Source organism: Somniosus microcephalus, chromosome 1 (genome assembly GCF_052327205.1).
Source record: "Somniosus microcephalus isolate GS21.2 chromosome 1, FLI_Smic_1.0, whole genome shotgun sequence".
Taxonomy (NCBI): Eukaryota; Metazoa; Chordata; class Chondrichthyes; order Squaliformes; family Somniosidae; genus Somniosus; species Somniosus microcephalus.
In genome coordinates, this window is record NC_140987.1 from 230,402,153 (window position 1) to 230,429,849 (window position 27,697).

A 27,697-nucleotide genomic window follows, 5' to 3' on the forward strand; every position below is an offset into this window, starting at 1 on the left:
CATCTAAGTCATTAATAAATACGATGAATAGTTGAGGTTCAAACACAGGTCCTTAAGGGACACCACTTAGTCACATCCTGCCAATTAGAATACCTACCCATTATCCCTACTCTGTGTCTCCTGTCGCTCAGCCAATTTCCTAGGTCAATAATTTGCCTTCAAGTCCATGGGCTTCAACTTTAGTTAACAGTCGCTTATGAGGGACTTTATCAAATGCGTTCTGGAAGTCCATGTAAGTAACATCCACAGACATTCCCCTGTCCATTACTTTAGTCACCTCTTCAAAAAATGCAATCAGGCTCATCAGGCATGACCTACCCTTTGCAAATCCATGCTGGCTCTCTCTGATCAGCTGAAAATGTTCAAGGTGGTCAGTCACCCTATCCTTAATTATGGACTGTAGCAATTCCCCAACAACAGATGTTAGGCTAACTGGTCTATAATTCCCTAGTTTCCCTCTCTCACCATTCTTTTTTAAAATTTGTTTATGGGATGTGGGCGTCACTGGCAAGGCCAACATTTATTGCCCATCCATAATTGCCCTTGAGAATAGCGGAGTGACGTGTGCAATTTTCCAATCTAAGGGAATGGTTCCTAAATCGAGAAAACTTTGGAAGATTTTAGTTAGGGCATCTGCAATGTGCTCACCTACTTCCTTTAAAAACCTGGAATGGAAACCATCTGGCCCTGGGGGTTTGTCACTCTTTAGTGTCATTATTTTCTTCATTATTGTTATTTTGTTTATGTTAATTTTGGTGAGTCCTGTCCCTGATTCAATATTAGTTTCCTTGAGACGTATGGCATGCGATCCTCTTCCTCTACTATAAATACTGATGCAAAGTAATTATTCAACATGTCTGCCATTTCCTTATTTTCATTGACAATATCACCGCTTTCAATTATTAAGGGGCCAACATTGCTCCTGACCATCCTCTTTTTCCTAATAAGAACATAAGAACATAAGAAATAGGAGCAGCAGTAGGGCATTCGGCCCTTTGAGCCTGCTCTGCCATTCAATGAGATCATGGCTGATCTTCTGCCTCAACTCCATTCACCAGCCTTATCGCCATATCCCTTGATGCCTTTACTAGTCAGAAATCTATTGACTTCTGTTTTGAATATACCCAATGATTGAGCCTCCACAGCCCTCTGGGGTAGAGAATTCCAAAGATTCACTACCCTTTGTGTGAAGATATTTCTTCTCATCTCAGTCCTGAATGGCCTACCCTTTACCCTGAGGCTGTGGCCCCTGGTTCTAGACTCCCCAGCTAAGGGAAACATTCTCCCAGCATCCACCCTATCAAGCCTTGTAATAATTTTGTATGCTTCAATGAGATCCCTTCTCATTCTTCTGAATTCAAGAGAATACAGGCCTAGTTTACTCAATCTCTTCTCATACGACAGTCCCACCATCCCAGGAATCAATCTTGTGAACCTTCGTTACACTCCCTCTATGGCAAGTATATTCTTCCTTAGGTAAGGAGACCAAAATTGTACACAGTACTCCAGGTGTGGTCTCACCAAGGCCCTATATAATTGGAATAAGACTTCTTTACTCCTGTACTCAAATCCTCTTTTAATGAAGGCCAGCATACCATTTGCCTTCCTAATGGCTTGCTGCACCTGCACATTCACTTTCAGTGACTCATGTACAAGGACACCCAGGTTCCTTTGAGCATTTGCATTCCCCAATCTTTCACCATTTAGGAAATACTCTGCCTTTCTGTTTTTTCTACCAAAGTGGATAACTTCACATTTATCCACATTATATTCCAATCTGCCATGTGCTCGCCCACTCACTGAGCCTGTCGAGATCCCCTTGAAGCCTCTTCACATCCTCTTCACAACTAACACTGCCACCTAGCTTTGTATCATCAGCAAATTTGGAAATGTTACATTTAGTCCCCTCATCCAAATCATTGATATAGATTGTGAATAGCTGGGACCCAAGCACCGATCCTTGCGGTACCCCAATAGTCACAGCCTGCCATCCTGAAGAAGACCCGTTTATCCCTACTCTTTGTTTTCTGTCTGTTAACCAATTCTCAATCCATGCTAGTATATTACCCCCAATTCCTTGCGCCCTAATTTTGTTCACCAACCTCTTGTGTGGCACCTTAGCAAAGGCCTTCTGAAAATCCAGATACACCACATCTACCGGTTCCCCTTTGCCTGCTCCACTAGTTACATCCCCAATATAATTGTAAATTTGTTTTTGTTGATTTTGTTATTCCTTGCAAGTTTCTTTTCATTCTTGCTTTTTGTAGCTCTTACTATCTGTTTTGTCACTCTTTGCTGTTCTTTGTATCCTTCTCATTCGCCAGGATTCATGCTATTTTTTTGCATTTTTGTACGCATTTTCTTTTAGTTTTATGTCATCTCTTACTTTTTTAGTCGTCCATGGCTGCTTTTTTTAGCAAGTAGAGCTCTTGCCCCTTAAAGATATAAATTGGTTCTGTATCACGTTAAATTCTTTTTTGAACACCTCCCACTGATCTTCTGTCATTTTATCCATTAAGAAATTTGTACAGTTTACTGTGGACAGTCTCTGTCTCATCACATTGAAGTCAGTCTTACCTAAATCTCAAATCTTAGCAGCTGTTTTGCGTTTCTACCTTTCAAATACTACTTTGAACTCGATTATGTTATCGCTATTAGATAAATGTTCACGCATTGTTAGGCAGTTAACTAAATCTGGCTCATTACTCATTACCAGATCTAATATGGCTTGCTCCCTTTGATGGTTCTAGGACATATTGCTGGAGAAAACTATTCTGGACACGCTTAAGAAATTTACTAAAATAACAACAGAAAATGCTGGAAATACTCAGCAGGCCAGGCAGCGTCCGTGGAGAGAGAAACAGAGTTAACATTTCAGGTCTACCTTTCTGACATGTGCTAGTCTACTTATCACAAGCTATATGAAAGTTAAAATTCCTAGTTAAGCATCACCTCGATTTCAAAATTCTCATCCTTGTTTTCAAATCCCTCCATGGCCTCGCCCCTCCCTATCTCTGTAATCTCCTTCAGCCCCACAACCCCCCCGGGATATCTGCCCTCCTCTAATTCTGCCCTCCTGAGTATCCCTGATTATAATCACTCAACCATTGGTGGCCATGCCTTCTATTGCCTAGACACTAAGCTCTGGAATTCCCTGCCTAAACCTCTCCACCTCACTACCTCGCCTCTGTTAAGATGCTCCTTAAAACCTACCTCTTTGACCAAGCTTTTGGTCACCTGCCCTAATTTCTTCTTATGTGGCTCGGTGTCAATTTTTTTGTCTTTTAATACTCCTGTGAAGCGCCTTGTGATGTTTTACTAGTTAAAGGCGTTATATAAATACAAGTTGTTGTTGTTCTATTAAAATCATTCTGCTTTTACTACATGCTTGTCTAATTTCTGCATTTACACAATCTACCACTTTACAGCTGCTACCAGGGACCTATACACAACTCCCACTGCAGTCTTAAATCCTTTCCTATTTCTTAATTCTACCCATAAAGTCTCCACTGCTTGCTTACCTCTCGTTATATCCCCTCTTACCACTGAAGGGATTTCATCCTTAATCACTAAGGCTACTCCTCCCCCTCTACCATTTTCCCAATCTTTTCTGTAGACCTTATAACCTGCTTTATTTAGTTTCCAGTCCTGACCGTCTTGCAGCCATGTCTCAGTAATGGCTACCATATCATACCCTCCAAGTTGAATTGGCGATTATAAACTTGTATTAATATGTTGTGTCTACTAAAGTATAAATTGGAACATATTTGCCTTCTATTTAAACAGGCATTATTGGTAAACCAATATGTAGCATAGCCTTCCTCAACAATCAAACAAAGCTGCACAGTAATGTGTTGTTAAAAGAATGCTGCTTTTCATATGAATGCTTCGTGTTGTGTTTCTAGCAGGAAGTCACCAGCGAGTGTGTCGGGGAGTATGGGCTTGCACAGCACGGATCTAGAATCTGTCTCCAGTTACTGTTATCTGCATTTTTAGCTTTAGTCCTGTCAGAGGATCCTACCACTGTCACAACATGATGACTGCATTCCGCCTGTTGTGACATTTCATTTGTCCACTTAGCAAGCAAATTAAAAAAGATACTTATCCTGCTGCAGTACAGATTGATCAGCAGGTAGAACCAATCAAATAAAACTCATGGGTCTGGATTTGCCTCGACTGGTGTGGTTTGGACTGAATAACTACCAGCAGACTTCAGGCAGGCGCAAATGGAAGATTGCATCCAATTTCCCATGGTCAGCTCATTAGCATAAATCCAGATGCAGATTCGGATCCGCAGAGGGAACGCACTAGTCGTGGAAGAAGAAAGAGAAATTTAAAGGGGCGGGGACAGTTAAAAGGGACGGCCACATCCCAGGAACTAATAAAAAATATATAATTGCAAGGCTTTCTTTTTCCCTGCTTTGTGCCATTCCACAGCAGCATGACTGCAAGGAGTTGCAGCCAAGTTGCAGACCACAGCTGTCCATTACTGTCACACAATGTGCCAGCTTTATGCTGCACAGTAGCTGCAGGTGTCCTTGCAACAGGTGGCACTGCTCTGCTACTGCCTCATCCAGATCCGAAGATAGTTCCCCATCATACTTTCCAGTTGGGCATGCCAAGCCTGAAGAAATAGTGGTTGGCATCTTGCTGGGTGTAAATACTCAAGCTACTCTGGCTCTTGATGAGCATGTCATGCATTCAATAGCACTGCAAAGAAGGCGGAATTGCAGGCTCATTGAGAGCCAGGGGATAATATTGACTTTGGGTGATAGCGTAAAATAGCCAATTAAAAAAAAAAATTGTTTATGGGATGTGGGTGTCGCTGGCAAGGCCAGCATTCATTGCCCATCCCGAATTGCCCTTGAGAAGGTGGTGGTGAGCCACCTTCTTGAACCGCTGCAGTCCGTGTGGTGAAGGTACTCACACAGTGCTGTTAGGGAGGGAGTTCCAGGATTTTGACCCAGTGACGATGATGGATCGGCGATATATTTCCAAATCAATATGATGTGTGACTTGGTGGGGAGCTTGGAGGTGGTGGTGTTCCCATGTGCCTGCTGCCCTTGTCCTTCTAGGTGGAAGAGGTCGCGTGTTTGGGAGGTGCTGCTGAAGAAGCCTTGACGAGTTGCTGTGGTGCATCTTGTCGACGGTACACACGGAAACCAATGTACGCCAGTGTTGGAGGGAGTGAATGTTTAAGGTGGTGGATGGGGTGGATGGCCCATTATACCTCTCCTGACTTTTATTCCCATTGACTTCAATGGAAATGCAAACTGGGAGAGGTGTATAACGGATGGCTGATTTAATATCGGTCATTTTACACTATCGCTCCAAGTCAAATTACCCCCAGTGTGACCGAGGTGCTTCCTCAGAAACATCTGACATCACAGTTAATCAGGTTTTCACATATTGTAGTGGTGCCATTGGGTCTACTGTATCCTATTGCAGTAATTATCTGCCAAAGTGAGGTATGTTCACCTCTGTCAGTAGATGCAGATGGGGGACTACTGGGTGCGTACACTGAACCTCTCATGCATCCTGTCCTGCCTGGCATCCCACTGTACATCCTTCTCTTCTTCCCAACAAGTTGGTTAATCGAGTTTCCATCCCTGCCAGTAATGTGCAAAAAATGAATAACGTAAAACAATTGTCACGAAGACTTATGAGAACCTAAGTGCCAGCAGGAAAAAAATAAATAAAAAAGAGTAAAGCAGAAAGAACTGGCTGAAATACACTTACCTTAATATTACTGTTTCCTTTCAATGACCTGCAGTAGAATTACTGCTGCAAACTGACCCTGGACATCACGCCACGCGGGCGTGATTGATGTTTGACCCCCTGCACGGCAAAACAACACACACCCAACTTAATATTTAAAAGAAGCGCTCGCCCATTTGAGGCTATTGGTTCCATTCACTGGCAACTGGTCAGGGCACAAAGTGGGCACAGTTCCAGTGTGGCAACACTTTCACCCAGCTCCCACTCCTGATCACAGCTTTCTGGCTAACTGATTACCATTCCAAAATTGGGCAGACTTCAGCAGCTCTGGGCTTTGATGACTTAAAATTAATCTTTTTAAAAAAAAAAACTTCCTCTACTCACCCACAGTTCCCAAAAGAAAAATAAAGAAAATTATATTTCTTTTTGTAACAAGATTTTTAAACAGTTCTTCAAAAAATCCTAATGTGAAAAGTAATCACAGAAATTCAATTTGTAATTAGTGCATTTAACCACTTTTAAAAGGCGCTCTTTTAAGAAGTTGAGCAGTTTGAGAATTTGAAGCCAGTTTAAAAAATCTAGAAATAAAATGCTGGTATCAGTACAAATATCCATGAAGCTGTCGGATTGTTGTAAAGCCCAACTGCTTCACCAATGTCCTTTAGGGAAGGAAATCTGCCGTCCTTACCCGGTCTGGCCTATATGTGACTCCAGTCCCACACCAATGTGGTTGACAGTTAACTGCCCTCTCACGTGGCCTAACAAGCCATTCAGTTGTATCAGGGCAACTAGTGATAGATAATAAATGCTGGCCTTGCCAGCGATGCCCACATCCTGAGAATGAATAAAAGACAAACTGCCACCACAGCAGAGCCCTGCAAAAGACTTAACCACATCTGTAAGCAGAGGAAGGCACAAGAACACAATCACCAGTTTGCTGTTCGAAATGAATTATTTTGTCACAGTTTGAGTAAAATCTGCGACCAAACTCTGAAAACTGCTTTGTGGCACATCAGAGAACTGTGATGAATGTTGCAGCAGATATTTTGGAGCATCCTTTCCCCAGCTGCCTGTCCACAAGGTTATCCAATAAGGCGACAGCACCACTTTAACATATAAAGACCCAATTCGAACAAGGCAATTTGTAGCATTTCAGAGCAGTATGTACTTAGCACAGAATGAATAGTGTATGCTTGTTTGCCACTGAGTATAAATAGCCATAAAAGGCATGAGAGTATGACTTTCTAACCAGTGAAGATCCAAACACAAGCCACATACAAATGAAAATTCACATCCCCACTGTGTTTAAAAATACTGAAAGTAAGAACAGTACATGAATATAATTGCATGTAGAATTATAATTTTTTCTAATGATTTCAGCAACTATTACTGTTTTCAACTTGACCACAAGACCTATAAGAATTTAAAAAGTTGTGCTTTACTTCTCCATAATATATTAAACATTTTACATATTATTGCATTTCTTGTTAACTTTTTCCATCATAACTTCTTGGGAGAAAAATTCAGTATTGACCATTTTGGGGCACTAACATCGCCTGGGCGCTAACTTTAGCACCTGGCGCTAATTAGTGCTGGCGACCGTGAAATTGAGTTTTGGGACCCCAACAGGGAAGTGAGTGCTAAATCAAGCGCTCCACTTCCTTCTTAGGGCAATAATGTCAGAGAGCAGGGAAGAGACTCCAGCAGCGCTGCACACTGGGCCGTGCAGCACTGCCATGTTCAAAGGCTCCTTCCCTCCTTTAAAGGGAAGTGCCATCACTGCAGGCTCTGTGATAGAAAAAGTACCTACCTGGACCACCAAGGCAGCTGCAATTCCGTGTAATCAGCCCGGCACTCAAGCAGGGCTGATCGATCGTGGGCAGGAACCTGCGAAAAAACCTGGAACAACAAAGGTAAGCTTTTTTTACTTACCTCAGCCATCTCGCCTTTAATCATCGCCCCCGAAGCGGCTGGCCGCCCGATGCACACCTCCTTCAGCTGTCAGTGTTTTCGACCGGTGCTGCTGCAGGGGGCGGAAATCAATTTTGGGCCTGGGGCGCTACCAGGGCGATGCGCATGGCAATGATGTCACAATCTCCAGGCGAAGCAGATCGGGGCGCAACACTGTAGCGCCGCTGCAAAACCCCCGCTGAATCTGGCGGGAGTTGATGTCAGCACTGCGCCCGGTCACAAATCAATTTGTGCCGCGCTAACGGGAGGCACAAAGGCACCCAATTTCACCTTATGTTTACATTTACAATAGAAACTGCCTATTTAAACTTGTCACACTGTAATTGTAGTATCTCACCAGTGGAGGCACCACAGCATCATCACTGGCAGAAGGACGTTACTAAAGTGCAACAAGTTTACATACCCAGTTACCATGAGAAATGTGGATATACAAATTTATAATGGAATACAAATATAAGGACAAAATGTATGACTTACATTGGAAACTGAATTATGTCTACGCGCCCTGGTCCAATCATTCCTAACTCTCTAACTCTGCTTCACAATGAAAACTACAAGTAGTCTTGAAGCCCCATGTGTAATACCACATGTGTAATAACAGGCTAGTTTTAATTTTTATAAAATCTCGCTGTTTGTCTTAAAGAAAATGTATGCTGCAAGTGAGGCTTCATTGAGGCCCTTTTAACTTAAGAAATCACTAGACTGCTACCTCAGCAACTTTTCAATAAATTTACAAATCATGATTTGTTTACAAACATCATTTCATTTTCAGAATCAGTGACTGCTTGTCAGCATTTGCTGCCAAAGTAAATGAAAAGACTTCTCCCCAGTGTTTCCACAGTCCTCCGGTGGTCATTGCATGGGCCACCATGTCAATTACCATGGGCTGGGTATTCCGATCACTACAGGTGGGTACGCGCTGTGTACCCACCTGTAGGGACATAGGAAATGCCGGTTTCAGGCATGCACTGCGTATGCGCTGGAAACCGGCATTTCCGGTCTGTCAAGAAAGCTCTTGACAGATCCTCCAGCTGCCCTGGAGAAGGGCCTCTGCGGGCGGATAGTTCTGCTTTTCGGAGACCCTCCGCCCGCAGAAAACCCTTACAATTCTTGCGCCTGGTAAAACCAGGATAAGAGTTGAAAAGGTAAAAAAAAAATTTCCACTGATTTATCATTTAAAAATACTTTTAAAAAAGGTAAGTTTATTTTTAGCCCCGTAAAAAAAACTTTAATTATTTTTTTCAAAAATTTAAAGTTTTGTTTAAAATAGTTAATTTATTGTACTTTCAAGTCATTTTAAAAATGTGATTTTTTAAAAATGTATTTAAAGTTTTACTATGTTTTGGGGGTGATCTCCATTCATATATTTGACAGGTCTTTCTATCAAATGTATGCTCCCCATGGCCCACGTGATCCCAGGGACACTGCGAACTACCTGTGCCTCTGGGATACGTGGGCCCTGCGCACCGGCAGTTTGGAGAGGCCCAGCAGCAGAATTGTGCACGTCCCGGGAGTCCTCAGGCAAGGGCGCAGATTTTTCCAGGTCCTCCGCCCGCAGTGGCCGGTGATTGGAATATCTGGGCCCATATCTGTTTTTCTGCATATGCATTGCCACATTGCAGTTTTTTCATGTGTACGCTGCCACACTGTAGTTTTTTCAGGCATTCGCTGCCACACTGTAGTTTCTTCAGGCATTCGCTGCCACACTGCCAGGTGTGTGCTGCCATGCTGCAGTTTTTCTTGCGTGCGCTGCCACACTGCATTTCATTCACGTGTGTGCTGCCATGTCGCAGATCTTCTGTGCACGCAGTACTGCGTCTCGCAGCTTATCTGCTCAACAGGACAGGCTGGTGTCATCGGAGAGGGAAAGAGATTGGAAAAGTATCTGAAGGGATTTAATTATATAACAGTCCTGTTTTCAAAGCACATGGAAGGAGATCCACTCCATAATTTGACGCTACTGGGCTTTCCTCTGTCACCTCGCCTCATCCATCGGCAGCATGTAGTGAAAGTGTTTCATCTATGTAACTATGTATCATGTATAAATGAATGGCAGAACTTGTCATACAGGTCTGGTGGTGATGGTGGCTATTTCCTTTATTTTCTTTCACCTTCAGTTACTCATTGGCAACCTGATAAGACTGTTAAAGTTATGGAATCTGATTTTGATAATTAGGCATGAATCCTTAGAGAGATGGACGTTGGCTGTGAACAGAAAGAATTGTTCCTTTGATTTGCAGTGTCTTCAGTCTCCTTGGTATAATGGGAAGTGAACTTGTATTACACAGAATTACATAGAATTTACAACACAGAAACAGGCCATTCGGCCCAACTGGTCTATGCCGGTGTTTATGCTCCAGACGAGCCTCTTCCCACCTTACTTCATCTCAGCCTATCATTATATCCTTCTGTTCCTTTCTCCCTCTCCATAAATGCATCTTTGCTATTCACTTCAACTATTCCATCTGGTAGAAAGTTCCACATTCTAACCCCTCTCTGAGTAAAGAAGTTTCTCCTAAATTCCTTATTGGGTTTATTAGTGACTATCTTATATTTATGGCCCCGAGTATTGGGCTCCCCAACAAGTAGAAACATATGCTCTACATTTACCCTATCGAAATTCTTCATAATTTTAAAGACCCCTATCAGGTCACCTCTCGGCATTCTCTTTTCTAGAGAAGAAAGCTGCATCTTGTTCAGTCTTTCCTGATAATTATAACCTCTCAGTTCTGGTATCATCTTTGTAAATCTTTTTTGCACCTTCTCCAATGCCTCTATATGCTTTTTGTAATATGGAGACCAGAACTGTAAGTGCGGTCTAACCACGGTTCTATATAAGTTTAACATGACTTCTCTGTTTTTCAATTCTATTCTTCTAGAAATGCTGTGTTTGCATTTTTTATGGCTTGGTTAACCTATGTTGCTTCTTTTAACAATTTGTGAATCTGTACTCCTAGATCTCTTTTTGCCTCTGCCCCATTTAGACTCTTCGGCCGCGATTTCGCCAGCGGAGGCGGGATCGCCGTCTGAGAAGTGGTTGGTGGCTTCTGGTCCTGTTCCCAGCTGCAGCCACTCTGTAAAAAAGATTTTCCATTTATAGGTCATGTTAAGCCCGCCCTGCGGGGTTCCCAACCAACTAAAAGGAAGCGAGTCTGATGACGTCATTTGATGGCGCGTCATCAGCCAGTTTCCTTAAAGGGACCATGGCTGCATTCATTTTGACAGTTGTGCTGTCAGTGTTCTACAGCATTGAGGTGCAGCAAACACTGACAAGCACTGCACAATGGTGCACGGCTGCACCCAGGCTCTCCCATTACCCTCTCCATATGCTTATGGAGGGAGTCACAGCACGCAGGGAGGTTCTCTTCCCTTCCAAGGGTGTAAGAGACCTCCCCAGGAGATCAACGCAGCCTGGTTGCACATTACACAGGAGGGCAAAAGCAGGGATGTCATCAGGAGTACCTGGCTGCAGTGGCGCAAACCTTTCAATGATCTCAGTGAATCATGAAACGTTACTGCAAAGCCACACTCAACCTCATCCTGCCATGCCACTCATCTCATCCCCATCACTCTGCCTTCCCTACCCTACTCCTGCACATCCTTACTCACACCAACTTACCTTGCACCTCCACCCATCCCTCTCTATCTACAATATCACTTCCCCATCTAACTAGCCACCCCTCACACCCACCCTCATCCTAGTGCAATCATACCAACTAACAACACACAAGGGTAGGTACTTGGGTGTTTCATGTAATGTTCATGTCAATTTTCTGTTAATGTGTTGTCAAACATTGAAATCTTTATTTTTAACACTTTGCCTTATTGTACAGATTTGTGCTCACCTTTGGAAGTGTCTTAGTGAGTTGCAGTGAATGGTGAGACATAACGGTATCCCCCGCAATGGTGATGAGTGTGAAAGGAATGGCTTAGAAGATAGGAGCTGCAGTAGGCCATTCGGCCCCTGGAGCCTGCTCCGCCATTCAATGAGATCATGGCTGTTCATCCAAATTCAGTACCCTGTCCCTGCTTTCTCCCCATATCCCTTGATCCCTTTAGCATTAAGAAATATATCCAACTCCTTCTTGAATATATTTAATGAATTGGCCTCTACTGCCTTCTGTGGTAGAGAATTCCACAGGTTCACCACTCTCTGGGTGAAGAAATTCCTCCTCATCTCTGTCCTAAATGGCTTACCCCTTATCCTTAGACTGTGACCCCTGGTTCTGGACTCCCCGGCCATCGAGAACATCCTTCCTGCATCTAGTCTGTCTAGTCCTGTTAGAATTTTATAAGTTTCAATGAGATCACCTCTCATTTTTCTAAGCTCCAGCGAGTACAAGCCCAATCGACCCAATCTCTCCTCATATGTCATTCCTGCCATCCCAGGTGTCAGCCTGGTGAATCTTCGCTGCACTCCTTCCATGGCAAGAACATCCTTCCTCAGATAAGGCGACCAAAACTGCACACAATACTCAAGCTGTGGTCTCACCAAGGCCCTGTACAACTGCAGCAAGACATCCTTGTTCCTGTACTCAAACCCTCTCGCTACGAAGGCCAACATACTGTACCATTTGCCTTCTTAACCACCTGCTGCACCTGCATGCTTACCTTCAGCAACTGGTGCACAAGGACGCCCAGGTCTCGTTGCACTTCCCCTTCTCCCAATCTATTGCCATTCAGATAATAATCTGCCTTCTTGTTTTTGACACCAAAGTGGATAACCTTGCATTTATCCACGTTATATTGCATCTGCCATGCTTCTGCCCAATCACCTAACCTGTCCAAATCATACTGGAGTTTCTCGGCATCCTCCTCACAGCACACACGCCCACCCAGCTTTGTGTTGTCTGCAAACTTGGAGATATTGGCCCAGAAATTCGGGTCTCCATGGGTGAGTACGCACAGGGTACTCACCCGTAGGCCCAATGGAAGTGCTGGTTTCCTGTATGCACTGCGCATGCGCGGGAAACCGGCACTTCCGTTCCCCTGAACGAAGGGGTTCAGAGGTCGAACACGTGCGCAGGAGGGGCTGCACGTGCGCATCAAACTTCGTTTTTTTTTTACAGGTTTTCCCGGGAGGGTAAGTCGCCAGAAGTTAGATATATAAAAAGCAGTCGTAAGGACTGCTTTTTACAAGGTAAGTGGTGAATTAATTAAAATTAAAACATTTTTTCCACAGGTTTATTATTTTTAAATACTTTAAAGCAAGGTAAGTTTATTTTTAGCCCCGTTCGAAAATAAAATTATTTTTTCAAAAATTTAAATTATTGTTTAAAATAGTTATTTCATGTAATTTATAGTTTATTTTAAAAATGTGATGGTTTTAAAAAAAAATTATTTGAAGATTTAGTGATGTTTTGGGGCCGTAGTATTTATAAGTCTTGACAGCACTTCCTGTCAGACTTATGAATGGAGCATTCCCTGCTCCGATTGGCTCCCCATGGCTCACGTGATCCCAAGGGATGCATCAAACTAACTGCGCCCCTGGGATACGCAAGCACTGCACGCCGGCAGCTGGACCAGGCCCCGGATCGGAATTCCACGGGGGCCCACAGCTCAACGGCCGGCGTGCAAGGTAAGTGCAGGTCGGGGGCTTGCACCCGTGGGAAGCCCCCGACCCGAATTTCTGGGCCATTACATCTAGTTCCCTCACCAGATCATTAATATATATTGTGAATAGCTGGGGTCCAAGGACCGATCCCTGCAGTACCCCACTCGTCACTGCCTGCCACTCGGAAAAAGAGCCGTTTATTCCAAATCTTTGCTTTCTGTCTGCCAACCAGTTCTCTATCCAAGTCAATAGCTTGCTCCCAATCCCATGTGCCTTAACTTTACACGCTAATCTCTTATGCGGGACCTTATTGAAAGCTTTTTGAAAGTCCAAAAACACAACCTCCACTGGTTCTCCCTTATTTATTTTACCAGTTACATCCTCAAAAAATTGCAGTAGATTAGTCAAGCATGATTTACCTTTTGTAAATCCATGTTGACTTTGTCCGATCCGGTCACTGTTTTCCAAGTGCTCCGCTATTACATCTTTTATCATGGACTCTAGCATTTTCCCCACTACCAATGTCAGGCTTACCGGTCTGTAATTCCCCGTTTTCTCTCTACCACCTTTTTTGAACAGTGGGGAAACATTAGCTACCCACCAATCCATGGGTACTGTTCCAGATTCTATCGAATTTTGGAAGATGACCAGCAATACATCTACTATTTCTAGGGCCACTTCCTTAAGTACCCTAGGATGTAGATTATCAGGCCCTGGGGATTTATCGGCCTTCAATCCCGTCAATTTCTCTAACACCATTTCCCTACAAATACTGATTTCTTTCAGTTCCTCCCTCTCATTAGACCCTATGTTCCCTGACATCTCTGGGAGGTTATTTGTTTCCTCCTTTGTGAAGACAGAACCAAAGTATGTATTTAATTGGTCTGCCATTTCTTTGCTCCCCATTATAAATTCCCCTGATTCTGACTGCAAGGGACCTATGCTTGACTTCACCAATCTTTTTCTCTTCACATATCTATAAAAGCTTTTACAGTCAGTTTTTATGTTCCCTGCAAGCTTACTCTCATACTCTATTTCCCCCCTCTTAATTAATCCCTTTGTTCTCCTTTGTTGAATCCTAAACTGCTCCCAATCCTCAGGTTTACTGCTTTTTCTGGCCAATTTATATGTCCTCTCCTTGGATCTTATGCTATCTCTAATTTCCCTTGTTAGCCATGGTTGAGTCACCTTTTTTGTTTTATTTTTATGCCAAATTGGGATGAGCAAATTCTGTAGTTCATCCATGTGATCTTTGAATGTTTACCTTTGCCTATCCACCGTCAACCCCAATCAATCCTACCCAACTCGCGCCTCATACCATCGTAGTTTCCTTTATTTAAATTCAGGACCCTAGTCTCTGAGTCAACTACTTCACTCTCCATCTTAATGAAGAATTCTATCATATTATGACTGCTCTGACCCAAGGGGCCTCGCACAACAAGATTGCTAATTAATCCTTTCTCATTACATAATACCCAGTCTAAGATGATCTGACCTCTAGTTGGTTCCTCGACATATTGGTCCAGGAAACCATCCCGTATACACTCCAGGAATTCCTCCTCCACAGTATTGTTATTAATTTGGTTAGCCCAATCTATATGTAGATTAAAGTCACCCATGATAACTGCTGTACCCTTATTGCACACTTCTCTAATTTCCCTTTTAATGCCATCCCCGACCTCTGCATTACTGTTTGGAGGTCTATATACCACTCCCACTAACGTTTTCTGCCCCATGATATTTCTCAGTTCTACCCATACAGATTCCACATCATCAAAGCTAATATGCTTCCTTACAATTGTGTTAATCCCCTCTTTAACCAGCAATGCTACCCGACCTCCTTTTCCTTTTTGCCTATCTTTCCTGAATATTGAATACCCCTGGATGTTGAGTTCCCAGCCTTGGCCACCTTGGAGCCATGTTTCCGTAATCCCAATCATATCATATTCGTTTACCTCTATTTGCGCAGCATTGTAGGGATGCTTTATGGTGATGATGTGGGGTGGTGTTAACCTGGCGCATCATGTGGCAGCTAGGATTTACAGCATCAAGTGAAGTAAATCTGGTCATGGTGATGCCATCGCTGGCCTCCCGGGCAGCAATGTTGTTGGGTGCAGATGCCCTGTGTCTTGTGCAACATCAGGTGATTACGGAGAAGGTTGGTATTGTTGTTGGTGATGTTGGTGTGCCTGGTGATGTTGGTGTTGGGGCTGATCGTGGAGGGATTCAGAGGACCAAGGTGAGATTTTTTCAAGGGCACCGACGTTGCTGGAATAGACGGCAGCTGAAGTTGAGATGACAGAAGCGATCTGTCAATGGTGAGAGAGCTTGCTCCAAGGAGGTGGCAGTGGATAGAGAGTTTACTCCAAACACTTCCAAACTGCATAAAGCTCAAAAGTGTCTTCCAAGTCCTGAAGGCTCAAGCTTCTGACATTGGAAAGTGACCAGCTGTGAAATGATAGCTTTCAGGCCACTTTTGCAGCTGCCACCTATTCACAGCAATGGGGAGACAGAGAACCCGACCTACTTACCTGATGTGATCTCTGAACGACGTGAACCCCGTTAAAAACGTGGTAAAATAGAAAAAGGCTGGCAAAATAGTAGTAAACAAGCACTTAACAAGCAGTTAAGTATCTTAAATGCCTCCCCCGCCGCTTGGTGTTGGGTCTGTTCTGAAACCGCAGACCCGACACTTTGGAAATTTACATGGAAGCATGTTCGCAGCGGGTTCCCAACGCGCCATCAATCATTTTGATTTTGACAGTGGACCCGCTTCCAAACCAGCACTCTGAGCACCGGCAAAATTCAGCCCTTATTTTCTAAGGAGTAGGTGGCCTCCTAATTTCTCCTACCAGAATAAACCACCTCACACTTATCCACATTGAAAATCATTTGCCATTTAGTCGCCCTTTCTCCAAGTTTGTTAACATCTTGGCCCGGATTTTCCAGGGCCTATGACCGCGTATGCAGTGCGTACACACCAGTAAGTGCCCTGCAAGTTCTGGGTTTCTGCATGCGCTGAACTGCGCAAAAACCCGGAACTTGCAATCTGTCAAGAATCTTCTGTGACAGATCATCCGCATCTCCGGGAAATGGACATTCGCTGGCGGAGAGTTGGGCTGTTTGCCCAACTACTGCCCAGTGAATATCCATGAAACTTACACCTGGTAAAAGCAGGCATAAAGCCTTCTTTTACCAGCATAACGGTTTAAATAAATATTAAAATACATTTAAAAAAATCATTTTAACATTTAAAAAAACCTGTAAAATAAGTTTAGATTATTTTTGGCCCCTTGAAAAATGTTTACATTTATTTTAAAAAAAATTAAACTTTTGTTTTAAATGTTTAATTAAATTGTATATTTTAATAAATTTTAAACATGTATTTTTTTTATTTCAGTGTTGTGTCCATGTATTTCGTAGGTGATTCCTATTAAGCTTATGGGAATTCTGTACGTAACTGGAATCCCCATAAGCATAATGGGAATCCCCTTTCTGATTGGTTGGGCTGGCCCACGTGATCCCAGGAACTTTTGCGAACCACCTGCGCTCCTGGGATATGTGGGCCTTTACGCATGTCTGTGTGTAGAGACCCAGGAGCGCGAGTCTCCGTGGATCCAGGACCTTCAGGTAGGTGCGTAGTTTTATTGTGTTTTGGAGGCATCCGCCCCTTATATTTTGTTGCCGTCTTCTTCAGTATTAACTGTACCCCGCAATTTGTTGTTGTCTACAAATTTTGATTTTGTACTTCCGATTTCCAAGTCCAAATCATTTATGTAAATGGTGAAGGACAGTGGTCCCAGCACCAATCCTTATGGAACACCACTTTCTATTTTCCGCCAGTCTAAGTAACTAGCTTTAACCCCTACTCTCTATTTTCTGTTTTGTAGCCAACTTGCTATCCATTCTGCTGCTTGTCCACTGACTTCACATGCTCTGACCTTGGTCATGAGTCTACTATGTGGTACCTTATTGAAGACCTTTTGAAAGTCCAAGTATATTACATCTACTGCATTACTCTTGTCTCCCTCTTCTGTTGCCTCTTCAAAGAATTCAATAAGGTTAGTCAAGCATAATCTTCCCTTTTGAAATCCATGCTGAGTATTCTTTATTATATTTTCAGATTCTATTACAACTTTGAGTAAATATTCCATTATCTTTCCTTTCACCGACATTAAGCAAACTTCTCTATAGTTCCCTGGGCTTGTTCTATCTCCCTTTTTAAATATAGGAATAATATAAGCTGTCTGGCAGTCCTCTGGCACTATTTCCTTTTCTATTGAATTTTTATATATATAATAATGCCTCTGCTATCTCTTCCCTAACTTCTTTTAGTATGCGCAGATGCAATCCATCCAGACCAATGGTTTTATCCTTTCTAAGTTTGACTAGTTTATCAATTATCTCCCTCATTTCCATCATAAATGTCTTGATATCATTTTTAATTTCTTCTTCTGATGTCATCCAGTAGCTCCTCCTGTCATACTTGAAAAATGAATGAACACCTTTTTTTCATCTTCTGTAGCCATGGAATAAATATGGTGAGGAGGGGTAAAACCATATCATGCTGTATTGTTGGGTTCTCATTGCTTGTAGGCACCTTGCACAAAACTCCCATTTGCTTTCAATAAAGCTAAAGAAGTAGTATACACATTATAGGATACTTCAAAATATATAAAAAGTCTACTCTAAAATAAAGTGTCAAAAATCTTAGCATATATGCTGATAGAAAATAAAACTCATGGCTTCAGCACTCGCATCTACCATCAGAGATTTATAGATCCACTAATAGATCATTCTGAGCTGGCACCACCACTGGTGGAACTGCATGATGGTTGGCAACTGCAAGGTGTACACAATTTGAAGATTGTTTTAAGGTTGTTAGATTTTTGGAGCTATGCCAGATACATTTTAAATCTATTTTTTTATTAGCTTACTCGGTTATTTTGATTATGGTATATATGGGGCAATTCTGTAAGCCCGCGCTACCAGGGGAAAACCACACTCACAGGGACTACAGGTCGGTCAATTTGGAACAATAGCATTGTAGCTGTATCTCTAAACTGAGTTGCCCGTGAGAGCACTTCCGCAGTGGCCTCGTGGGATAATGGATTCACCCCTTGCTCCTGCAATGCAATAAACCACACAGTCACATGTAATAATTCACTAGCAATTAATATATATTATAATTAATGTATATATATAATATACATGGGTAGGGTAGTGTAGTGGGTATGTTACTGGACTAGTAATCCAAAGTCCTGGCATAATAATCCGAAGAACGTTGGCAGTTTGAATCTGGAAAGAAAATCTGGAAATGAAAAGCCGGTATGAGTAAAAGTGACCATGAAGTTGTCATAATGTTATAAAAACCCAACTGGTTCACCAATATCCTTTGGGTCAGGAAATCCACCGTCATTACCCGGCCTGGTCTATATGTGACTCTAGTCCGACACCAACATGGTTGACTCTCAGTTGTTTCAAACCACTCTGCATCAGTTCAAGATGAAGGTCCACCACCACCTTCTCAGGGCAACATGAATTGAGCACTAAATGCCTGCCTTGCCAACGATGCCCACATGCCGAGAATGAATTTTAAAAAAATATTGGGCCCCGATCTTATCTTGGAGGTGGGGAGGGAGCGGGGGGGGCAATTATGTGGGGAGGAAACCCGAAAGAATGGGTTTCCCTCAGGTCCTGGCGAATTTAACAACAGGACCTGTTTACCATTTTTTGTCTCCATTTCCCAGCCACAGCCAGCCACATTGAGAGGCTGACTGGCTGTTGGGTGGGTAGGCTGTCGGCACCAGGGAGCAGAGAGGAGGGAGGGATCGGAGATGCCAGTGGGGACGGAGGGAAGATTGGAGGCCAGAGGGGAGATCGGAGGCCAGAGTCGGGTAATGGTTAGGGTCAGAAGCAGAGGGGAGATCGGAAGCCGGAGGGGAGATCGTAAGAGTCAGGAAGGAGATCGGAAGGGGCAGGGAGTGTCCGATCGCGTGGGCAGTGGTGAAGCAGGTAAACTGGATCCAGCAGGTAAATGGAAAGGCCCTTACCTACTGGATCCAGCAGTCCTTTTAGTTGCTGTGTTTCCTGAGGCCCGGGAAACCCAGCTGGCCAGGGTTAAATTTAAAATGGTGGTTAATCCTGAGGCACACAACCTTATTATAATATTTAAATGGCCAACCCGCCTCCTGCAAGTGGATTTGTTGCCCGTTCCCCCCCACTGTCACACCTCCGTTAAAATCAGAAGTGGGAGGGTTGGAGGCGGGTTGCGGTCGTGTTTCAGATTTTGAACATTTTTACATCCCACCCGACCCAAATCCAACCGTTTTTGATGGTCAAAATTCCCAATTTTGTGTCTGAGAGCAAAAAACAGGTTAATTTTCAATGAATAAACATACAAATACAGACAGTACTTGTTTTGGTAGATTGAAAGTGATCATGCTCTGTTTTAAGAGATACATTTAAACTAGCTCACCCTTTGCCCTCACCAACCGAATTGGTGCTCAGCCTGTTTCTGGTGATAAACATAAGCCGTGTGAGGGTCAGAGGTTAATAAATTGAAGTTTTTCCTCTACCTTGTGCTTTGCATCTGGCTTTGTTAAATGGGGGTTTGATAAAATAGTTACACGATAGCAGATGCAAGGGATTACATAAGAACATAAGAAATAGGAGCAGGAATAGGCACTTGGCCCCTTGAGCCTGCTTCGCCATTCAATAAGATCATGGCTGATCTTGGGCTCAAAGCCACTTCCCTGCCCGCTCCCCATAACCCTTCACTCCCTTATCTTGCAAAAATCTGTCTATCTCCACTTTAAATGTATTTAAAGACCCAGCCTCCACAGCTCTCTGGGGCAGAGAATTCCACTGATTTACGACCCTCTGAGAGAAGGAATTCCTCCTCATCTCAGTTCTAAAAAGGTGACCCTTTATTCTGAAACTATGCCCCCGAGTTCTAGATTTCCACACAATATGAAACATCCTCTCTGCATCTACCTTGGCGAGCCCCCTCAGTATCTTATATGTTTCAATAAGATCACCTCTCATGCTTCTAAATTCCAATGAGTATAGGCCCAACCTGCTCAACCTTTCTTCATAAGTCAACCTCCTCATCTCAGGAGTCAACATGTGAGTTGTCTCTGAACTGCCTCCAATGCAAGTATATCCTTCCTTAAATAAGGAGACCAAAACTGTACGCAGTACTCAAGGTGTGGTCTCATCAATACCCTCTACATTGGGGAGACCAAACGCAGATTGGGTGACTGCTTTGCGGAACACCTACGTTCAGTCCGTAAGGGTGACCTGAGCTTCCGGTCACCTGTCATTTTAATTCACCGCTCCATTCCCACTCGGACCTCACCATCCTTGGCCTCTTGTATTGTTCCATGGAAGCTCAACGTAAACTCGAGGAACAGCAACTCATCTTCCGATTAGGAACTTTGCAGCCTTCCGGACTCAATATCGAGTTCAACAATTTCAGATCATAACCTCGGCCCCTATTACTTTTTTACTTATAATTTTTTCCACCCCTTTGTTGTGGGTCCTACTTTCCCCCCCACCCTCCTTTCCTTTTGTTTTTCTCTCTCTCACCTGGCAGCTGTCTCTTATCTGCCAGTACACTTCACACCTAATCTCAGCTGCCTTTTGTCTCCACGGGCCTATTACCATCTCGTCTGGCTTCGAATACCTTTTATTGTCTCTTTTTCTTCTTTTGTTCGATCGCAGCTTTGCCTTCGATCTATTTTCTTTTCTTTCCAGTTTTGAAGAAGGGTTTCGTCAACTCAAATTTCTCTCCATGGATGTTGCCTGACCTGCTGAGTTTTTCCAGCATTTTCTGTTGTTATTTCGTAGCAGGACTTCCCTGTTTTTATACTCCAACCCGCTTGCAATAAAGGCCAACATTCCATTTGCCTTTTTGATTACTTGCTGTACCTGCATGCTAATTATTTGTGTTTCATGCACAAGAACCCCCAGGTCCCTCTGAACTGTAGCATTTTCTAATCTCTCTCCATTTAAATAATAATTTGCTTTTTTATTTTTCCTGCCAAAGTGGATAACCTCGCACTTTCCCACATTAAACTCCATCTGCCAAATGTTTGCCCACTCACTTAACCTGTCTATATCCCTTTGCAGTTTCTTTGAGTCCTCTGCACAACTTGTTTTCCCACCCATCTTTGTATCATCCGCAAACTTGGCTACATTACACTCGGTCCCTTCATCCAAGTCATTAATGTAGATGGTAAATAGTTGAGGCCCCAGCACCAATCCCTGTGGCACCCCACTAGTTACTGTTTGCCAACCGTAAAATGACCCATTTATCCCGACTCTCTGCTTTCTGTTAGTTAGCCAATTCTCGATCCATGCTAATATATTACCCTTAACTCCGTGAGCTCTTATCTTATGAGGTATCCTTTTATGTGGCACCTTAGTGAATGCCTCTGGAAATCCAAATACACCACATCCATTGGCTCACACTTATCCACCCTATTCGTTATATCCTAAAAGAACTCCAGCAAATTTGTTAAACATGATTTCCCTTTCATAAAACCATGCTGACTCTGCTTGACTGCATTATGATTTTCCAAATGCCCTGCTACTGCTTCCTTAATGAAGGACTCCAACATTTTCCCAACAACAGATGTTAGACTAGCTGGTCTATAGTTTCCTGCTTTCTGTCTCCCTCCTTTCTTAAATAGGGATGTTACATTTGCGATTTTTCAATCCGCTGGGACCTCTCCAGAGTCCAGGGAATTTTGATATATTGCAACCAATGCATCCACTATCTCTGCAGCCACTTCTTTTAAGACCCTGGGATGCAGGCCATCTGGTCCACGGGACTTGTCGTCTTTTAGTCCCATTATTTTACCAAGTACTATTTCCTCAGTGATAGTGATTGTCTTTGGTTCCCCCCTCCCTGTGGGCTCTTGATTATCCATTATTGGGATGTTGTTAGTGTTTTCTACCGTGAAGACAGATACAAAATATTTGTTCAGAGTCTCTGCCATTTCACCGTTCCCCATTATTAATTCCCCATTCTCATCCTATAAGGGACAAACATTTACTTTAGCTACCCTCTTCCTTTTTATATACCTGTAGAAGCTCTTATTTTCTGTTTTAATATTTCTTGCCAGTTTACTCTCATAATTCATCTTCACTCTATTATTTTTTTAGTCATCCTTTGCTGGTTTTTAAAAATTTCCCAATCGTCTGGCCTCTGACCAATCTTGGCAACATTGTATGCCTTCATTTTCAATTTGATGCCATCCTTTACTTCCTTAGTTAGCCATGGATTGTGCTCCCTTCTCTTAAAATCTTTCTTTCTCATTGGAATATATTTTTGTTGAGAGTTATGAAATATATCCTTAAATGTCTGCCACTGCATTTCAACTGTCTTACCTTTTAATTTATTTTTCCAGTCCACTTTAGCCAGTTCTACCCTCATGCCATTGTAATTGCCTTTGTTTAAGATCAGGACACTGGTTTGAGATACAACTTTCTCACCCTCCAACTGAATTTGAAATTCAACCATGTTATGATCACTCTTTCCTAGAGGATCCTTCACTATGAGATCATTTATTAATTCTATCTCATTACACAGTACCAGATCCAAGATAGCCTGCTCCCTGGTTGGTTCCATTACATACTGTTCGAGGAAACCATCCCGGATACACTCTATGAACTCCTCCACAAGGCTACCATGGCCAATTTTATTTGTCTAATCAATATGGAGATTAAAATCACCCATGATTATTACCGTACCTTTTGTACAGGCCTCCATGATTTATACTCTGTCCAACAGTATTGCTACCGTTCGGGGGCCTGTAGACTGCTATGCCCACCAGAGACTTTTTCCCTTATTATTTTTTATCTCCACCCAAACCGATTCTACATCTTGATCTTCTGAGCGAATATCACTTCTCACCACTGCACTGATCCCATCCTTTACCAACAAAGCCACCCCACCTCCCTTTCCTTTCTGCCTATCCTTCCAAATTTTCAAATACCCTGGAATATTCAGTTCCCAGCCCTGGTCACCTTGCAACCACGTCTCTGTAATGGCAATCAGATCATACCCATTTGTATCTATTTGTACCATCAACTCATCTATCTTGTTACGAATGCTGCATGCATTCAGATATAGAGCTTTTAACTTTGTCTTTTTACCATTTGTCCTTGTTTTAGCCCCATTTTCTGTTGCACTCTTATCTTTAAACATTCTGGGGGAGAAATTCAGTATTGCCCCGTTTGGGGCGCTATTATTGGCGGTGCGCAAAGTTTAGCGCCTGGCGCTAATTATCGCCTCCGACAGCAAACTTGGCTTTTATCGCCTCTGGAGGTGATTGGAGCGCTAAATCAGGCGCTACACACCTCTCTTAAGGCGCTAAGGCCGAGGAGCGAGGCGCTACCTCACAGCGCTGGCGAAGCTCATGTGATTTCAGTCAGCAATGTAACACAGACACACTGGCACTATCCAGTTCTTTAAGGGGAGGTCTGACGAATGGTCATCGACCTGAAATGTTAAATCTGTTTCTCTCTTCACAGATGCTGCTTGACCTGCTGAGTTTCTCCTGCATTTTCTGTTTTTATCTTAAAGGGGAGGGTTGATCTTGCTCTGCATCCACATCCTGCTCATTGCAGCCTTGAATCTCGGCCTGAATCTCAGCCTGGAGAGACCTGTACATCAAATCTGCTAGAAAGAACAATGGAGAGAACCAGGGGAAGAGCTCAGAGTGCAGACCCCACAGTCTCTTCGAAATTGATACAAGGAAGGGCAAATCAAAACCAACCTGCAAAGTGCTGCTCAGAACCCAAAACTCTTTCACACAGCGTTGAATCTCTCCAGAAGTCTCTCTCTCTCTCTCTCTCAGAATGTGTGGTGCAAAAATGTCACCGACAAAAAAAGGCAGGAAGTGGTCGCCTTTAAATAGCGCTCCCCTAATCCCTTTCTGACAGCAGAACGCTCCCCTCAACCTGTCGTTGCTAGCGGCAGGCAGTAAGGCAGGGGGCGCCACTCAATTTCCGGTACGGGGCACTAACGGGGCGTTGCGCACTCGACTGACGTCACGATCTGCCAGCGCAGGAGATCGTGGCGGTATTGTTTAGTGCCGCCGCAAAATGTCTGGTCAATTTTGCGAGAGGCGCAGATATCGCCGCGCACGGGCGCTAGTTGCTTTGCGCCCCACTTAGCGCCCTCTTAAGGTGCTAACGGGTGGCGCTACCAACTGAATTTTTCCCCATCTGTCCCTTCCTGTCACACGCTGGTTATTATTTCCCCCATCTCTATCCTGCTTTATTGTTTTCTCATTTCTCATTGACTTTTTAAATTCCTGCTCACCTGGACCCCCCCCCCCCCACTATTAAGTTTAAAGCCCTCTCTACAGCCCTAGTTATTCGATTCTAGCCCCAGCATTGTTCAAGTAAAGCCCGTCCAAATGGAACAGCTCCCTCTTATCCCAGTACTGGTGCCAGTGCCCCACAAATCAAAACCCATTTCTCCCACACCAGCCTTTGAGCCACTCATTCATTTCTCTGATCTTATTTACCCTATGCAAATTCGCTCGTGGCTCAGGTAGTAATCCAGAGATTATTACCTTTGTGGTTCTGCTTTTGAATTTAGCCCCTAGCTGCTCATACTCCCTCAGCAGAACCTCTTTCTTTGTCCCACCTATGTCATTGGACCATGACAACTGGATCTTCCCCCTCACACTCCAAGTTCCACTCCAGCCCAGAGGAGATGTCCTTAACCCTGGCACTGGGTATAGTAGATGTAGAAGATAGGAATTACAACACATGGAATAACCCAATTATCCTGTTTGGAAATAGAAAGCTACATTTTCCAGAGAGCAGAGAGGGAATGAAGTTAAAATGTGTCCCATGTGTACTTTATACAAGTATTTTAAATCCAACAAAATGAGTGTATAATTTTCTGGGTTAGTATTCATTTGTTTTGTTACACTCATCCATTACATCAATAGTAAATAAGTAGAATGAAAAGGTCTTTTGGGGGCATGCCAGTCCAATGATTAAAGTACCATAATATTCAAGTCCCTAGGATAAAGGGGTACATTTTCTGCTCCTGGCATATGTTTGTCATTGTATGTGCTTCTTCAACCTACAACATCTCTATGCTACATCTGCTTACACATAAAAAATGGCACTTAATACAAGCTGGAAGATGACCCAGAAATTAAAAGCTTTTGACCCCCTTAGAGGAGGTTATCCTGAACATGCTTGTGTATAAAAGCATCAGAGGCGTATAAGAAAGTGAAGCCGGAGGCCTCCACCTAGCTCTGGGAGTGTGCCACCCTGCTCTAGTTACATCTTGTTCCCTTCTCACTCACTGATACACAGGCATGCACAAAACCATACAGACATCACACACAGTAACTTGCAATCCAAGCTCTGTCTGAAGGTATCTCTTGGAGCCAGCATGAGAACCTTTGTTCCTTTTATGTCATTGTCAATTCCTTGCTGCACTAAATGGTCATCAAAGAAGTACCATTCTCAGCATGTTTTCATGTTGTTTTGATTGTTATAATCTCTGATTTCAAAGCACCTAATTATTTGTGATTTAACTTACCTTTACATGTGTTATCTTGCTCTTCATAGCCTTCTTTGCACATGCACTTCCCAATTGGGACCAACCACTCCCCATCAGCACTGCAGTACATTTTTGGAGTGTCATCTTTCATTGAGTTGTTGACACACGTGCCCAGCACTTCCACCAGTGAGGATGAATCAGCCCCTGTGATCGTATCTTCAAAGAAAGCAAGGTTACGGAATGTAGATGGGCACTTCTTGTAGTACACTCGCACGGAGACCAGAGCAATGCAGGCGCCAACATCTTGAAAGGCAAGATAGAATCCCTTTTTAGACAGGGGGCCGACATCTCGGACTTCTGTATTTAACTTCATGACTCGATCTCCAAGGTCGAGTTCTGTGAAACTTTCATCTGCTGCAATTGTGTCAATTTTTGTGTACTGGTTTTCTCTGATGTTCCTCCCATCTTCATCATTGGATTCAAAATGGTAGACATTAAAGGTCTCTTTACAGGTCCCGAGACCTCCAGGGAGACTGTTGCAGTCTCGTAATGTAAATTTTAGCTCAATGAATATACGGCGGGCCCCTTCGTTGGAGATCCAGTTAGTCTGTAACCAGTTATTCTGATTTTGCTCCATAACATTACACACCTGGTATGTGTGTATGGGAGTGTAATTCTCATCGACCTCACTGATTTCTTCCCACTGTAGGAAGTAAACAAAAGTACAGCATTAGATACAACATAGTCAAAAAAGATGCAAAAATATTAATGAATTATAACTACATCTACGTTTGTCACAGTAAATCTTTAAGGCAATCACAGAGTTATCACTATTAAAATATCAAAGGTTATGGAACTTGTAGTAAAAAACTATGCAATATCAGGGGGATGTTTTTGGTAACTAAGCCACCTGTACTATGCTATAATATTCTCTCTTTCATTTCTGTTTTTCTCATTCCCTTCTTCTGTTTATCTCTCTCTCATTGTTTTATTTCACGTTCCTGCTCTCTCCTGTCCCTTCTGTTTCTCTCTCCTTGATCCTTCACTTTTGTTCCTCTCTCTTTGCTCCTTCACTTCTTATTCTCTTCCTCCTTTGTCACATCTATTTTTCTTTTTCTCTTCCTCCACTTCTGAATCTCTCGCTTCCTCCTCCTTCATTTCTATTTCTCTTCCTTTTCCTTCACTTCTGTTTCTCTTTCTCCTGACACTTCTATTGCTCTAGGTTCCTTTACCTGTTTCTCTCCTTTGTTCACCTACTCCCTGTCTCTTCCACTTTGGTTTCTCCATCTCAACTCTCCTGTTTCTATTTTTCACCACCACTTTGGTTTCCCCCTGTTCCTTCAGTTCTGTTTCTCGTTCTCCTCCACTCACTTTTCTTTCTCATTCTCCCCCTCATTTCTGTGTCTCTCTTTCCTCCACTTTGGTTTATTCCCTCTTCTTGTACCTTCATTTTTGTTTCTCTTTTGTGTTCCTTCACTTCTGTTTCTGTCACTCCTCCTTAGTGTCTGTATCTTTCTCCTTGCTCATTTCTATTTTGTATTTCTACCTGTTACTTCACTTCTTTTCTCATTTTCCTTTCTTACTTTCTTTCACTGTATTTTTTTCTTCCCCCTTCTTATTCATGTTTATCTTTCTCTCTCACTTGCTTGTTTCTGTAACTATTGGCAAAATCACCATTTTGGGAGCTTCATAACCAGCATTTTTGTGAGCAAGGAGAGGCCGGGGATTGTGACAGGCAGATGGAAAGGTATGTGGAAAGAAGCAAAGTCTTAGGATTTGGATAGGCAGTAAGAGGAGGAGCAAAGGGATTCAGGTGGGCAGACAAGGACAGGCACAGCATCGAGACTTGGATTGCAAAGTTATTAGTGGAGCATTGAGACTTTGCAGGTGGGGAGAGGCAGAGTGCTAGAATT

At 43.1% G+C, this 27,697-nt stretch overlaps 1 protein-coding gene across 1 annotated transcript in view; it reads right to left on the minus strand.

Moving 5' to 3' along the window:
• epha5 (EPH receptor A5) overlaps nt 1–27,697 on the minus strand; it is a 496,258-nt gene that overhangs the window by 386,919 nt on the left and 81,642 nt on the right. The window contains exon 3 of the mRNA XM_085991135.1: nt 25,824–26,487. Within this exon, the coding sequence (XP_085847261.1) occupies nt 25,824–26,487 (664 nt within the window). The remainder of the gene's footprint in view (nt 1–25,823; nt 26,488–27,697) is intronic.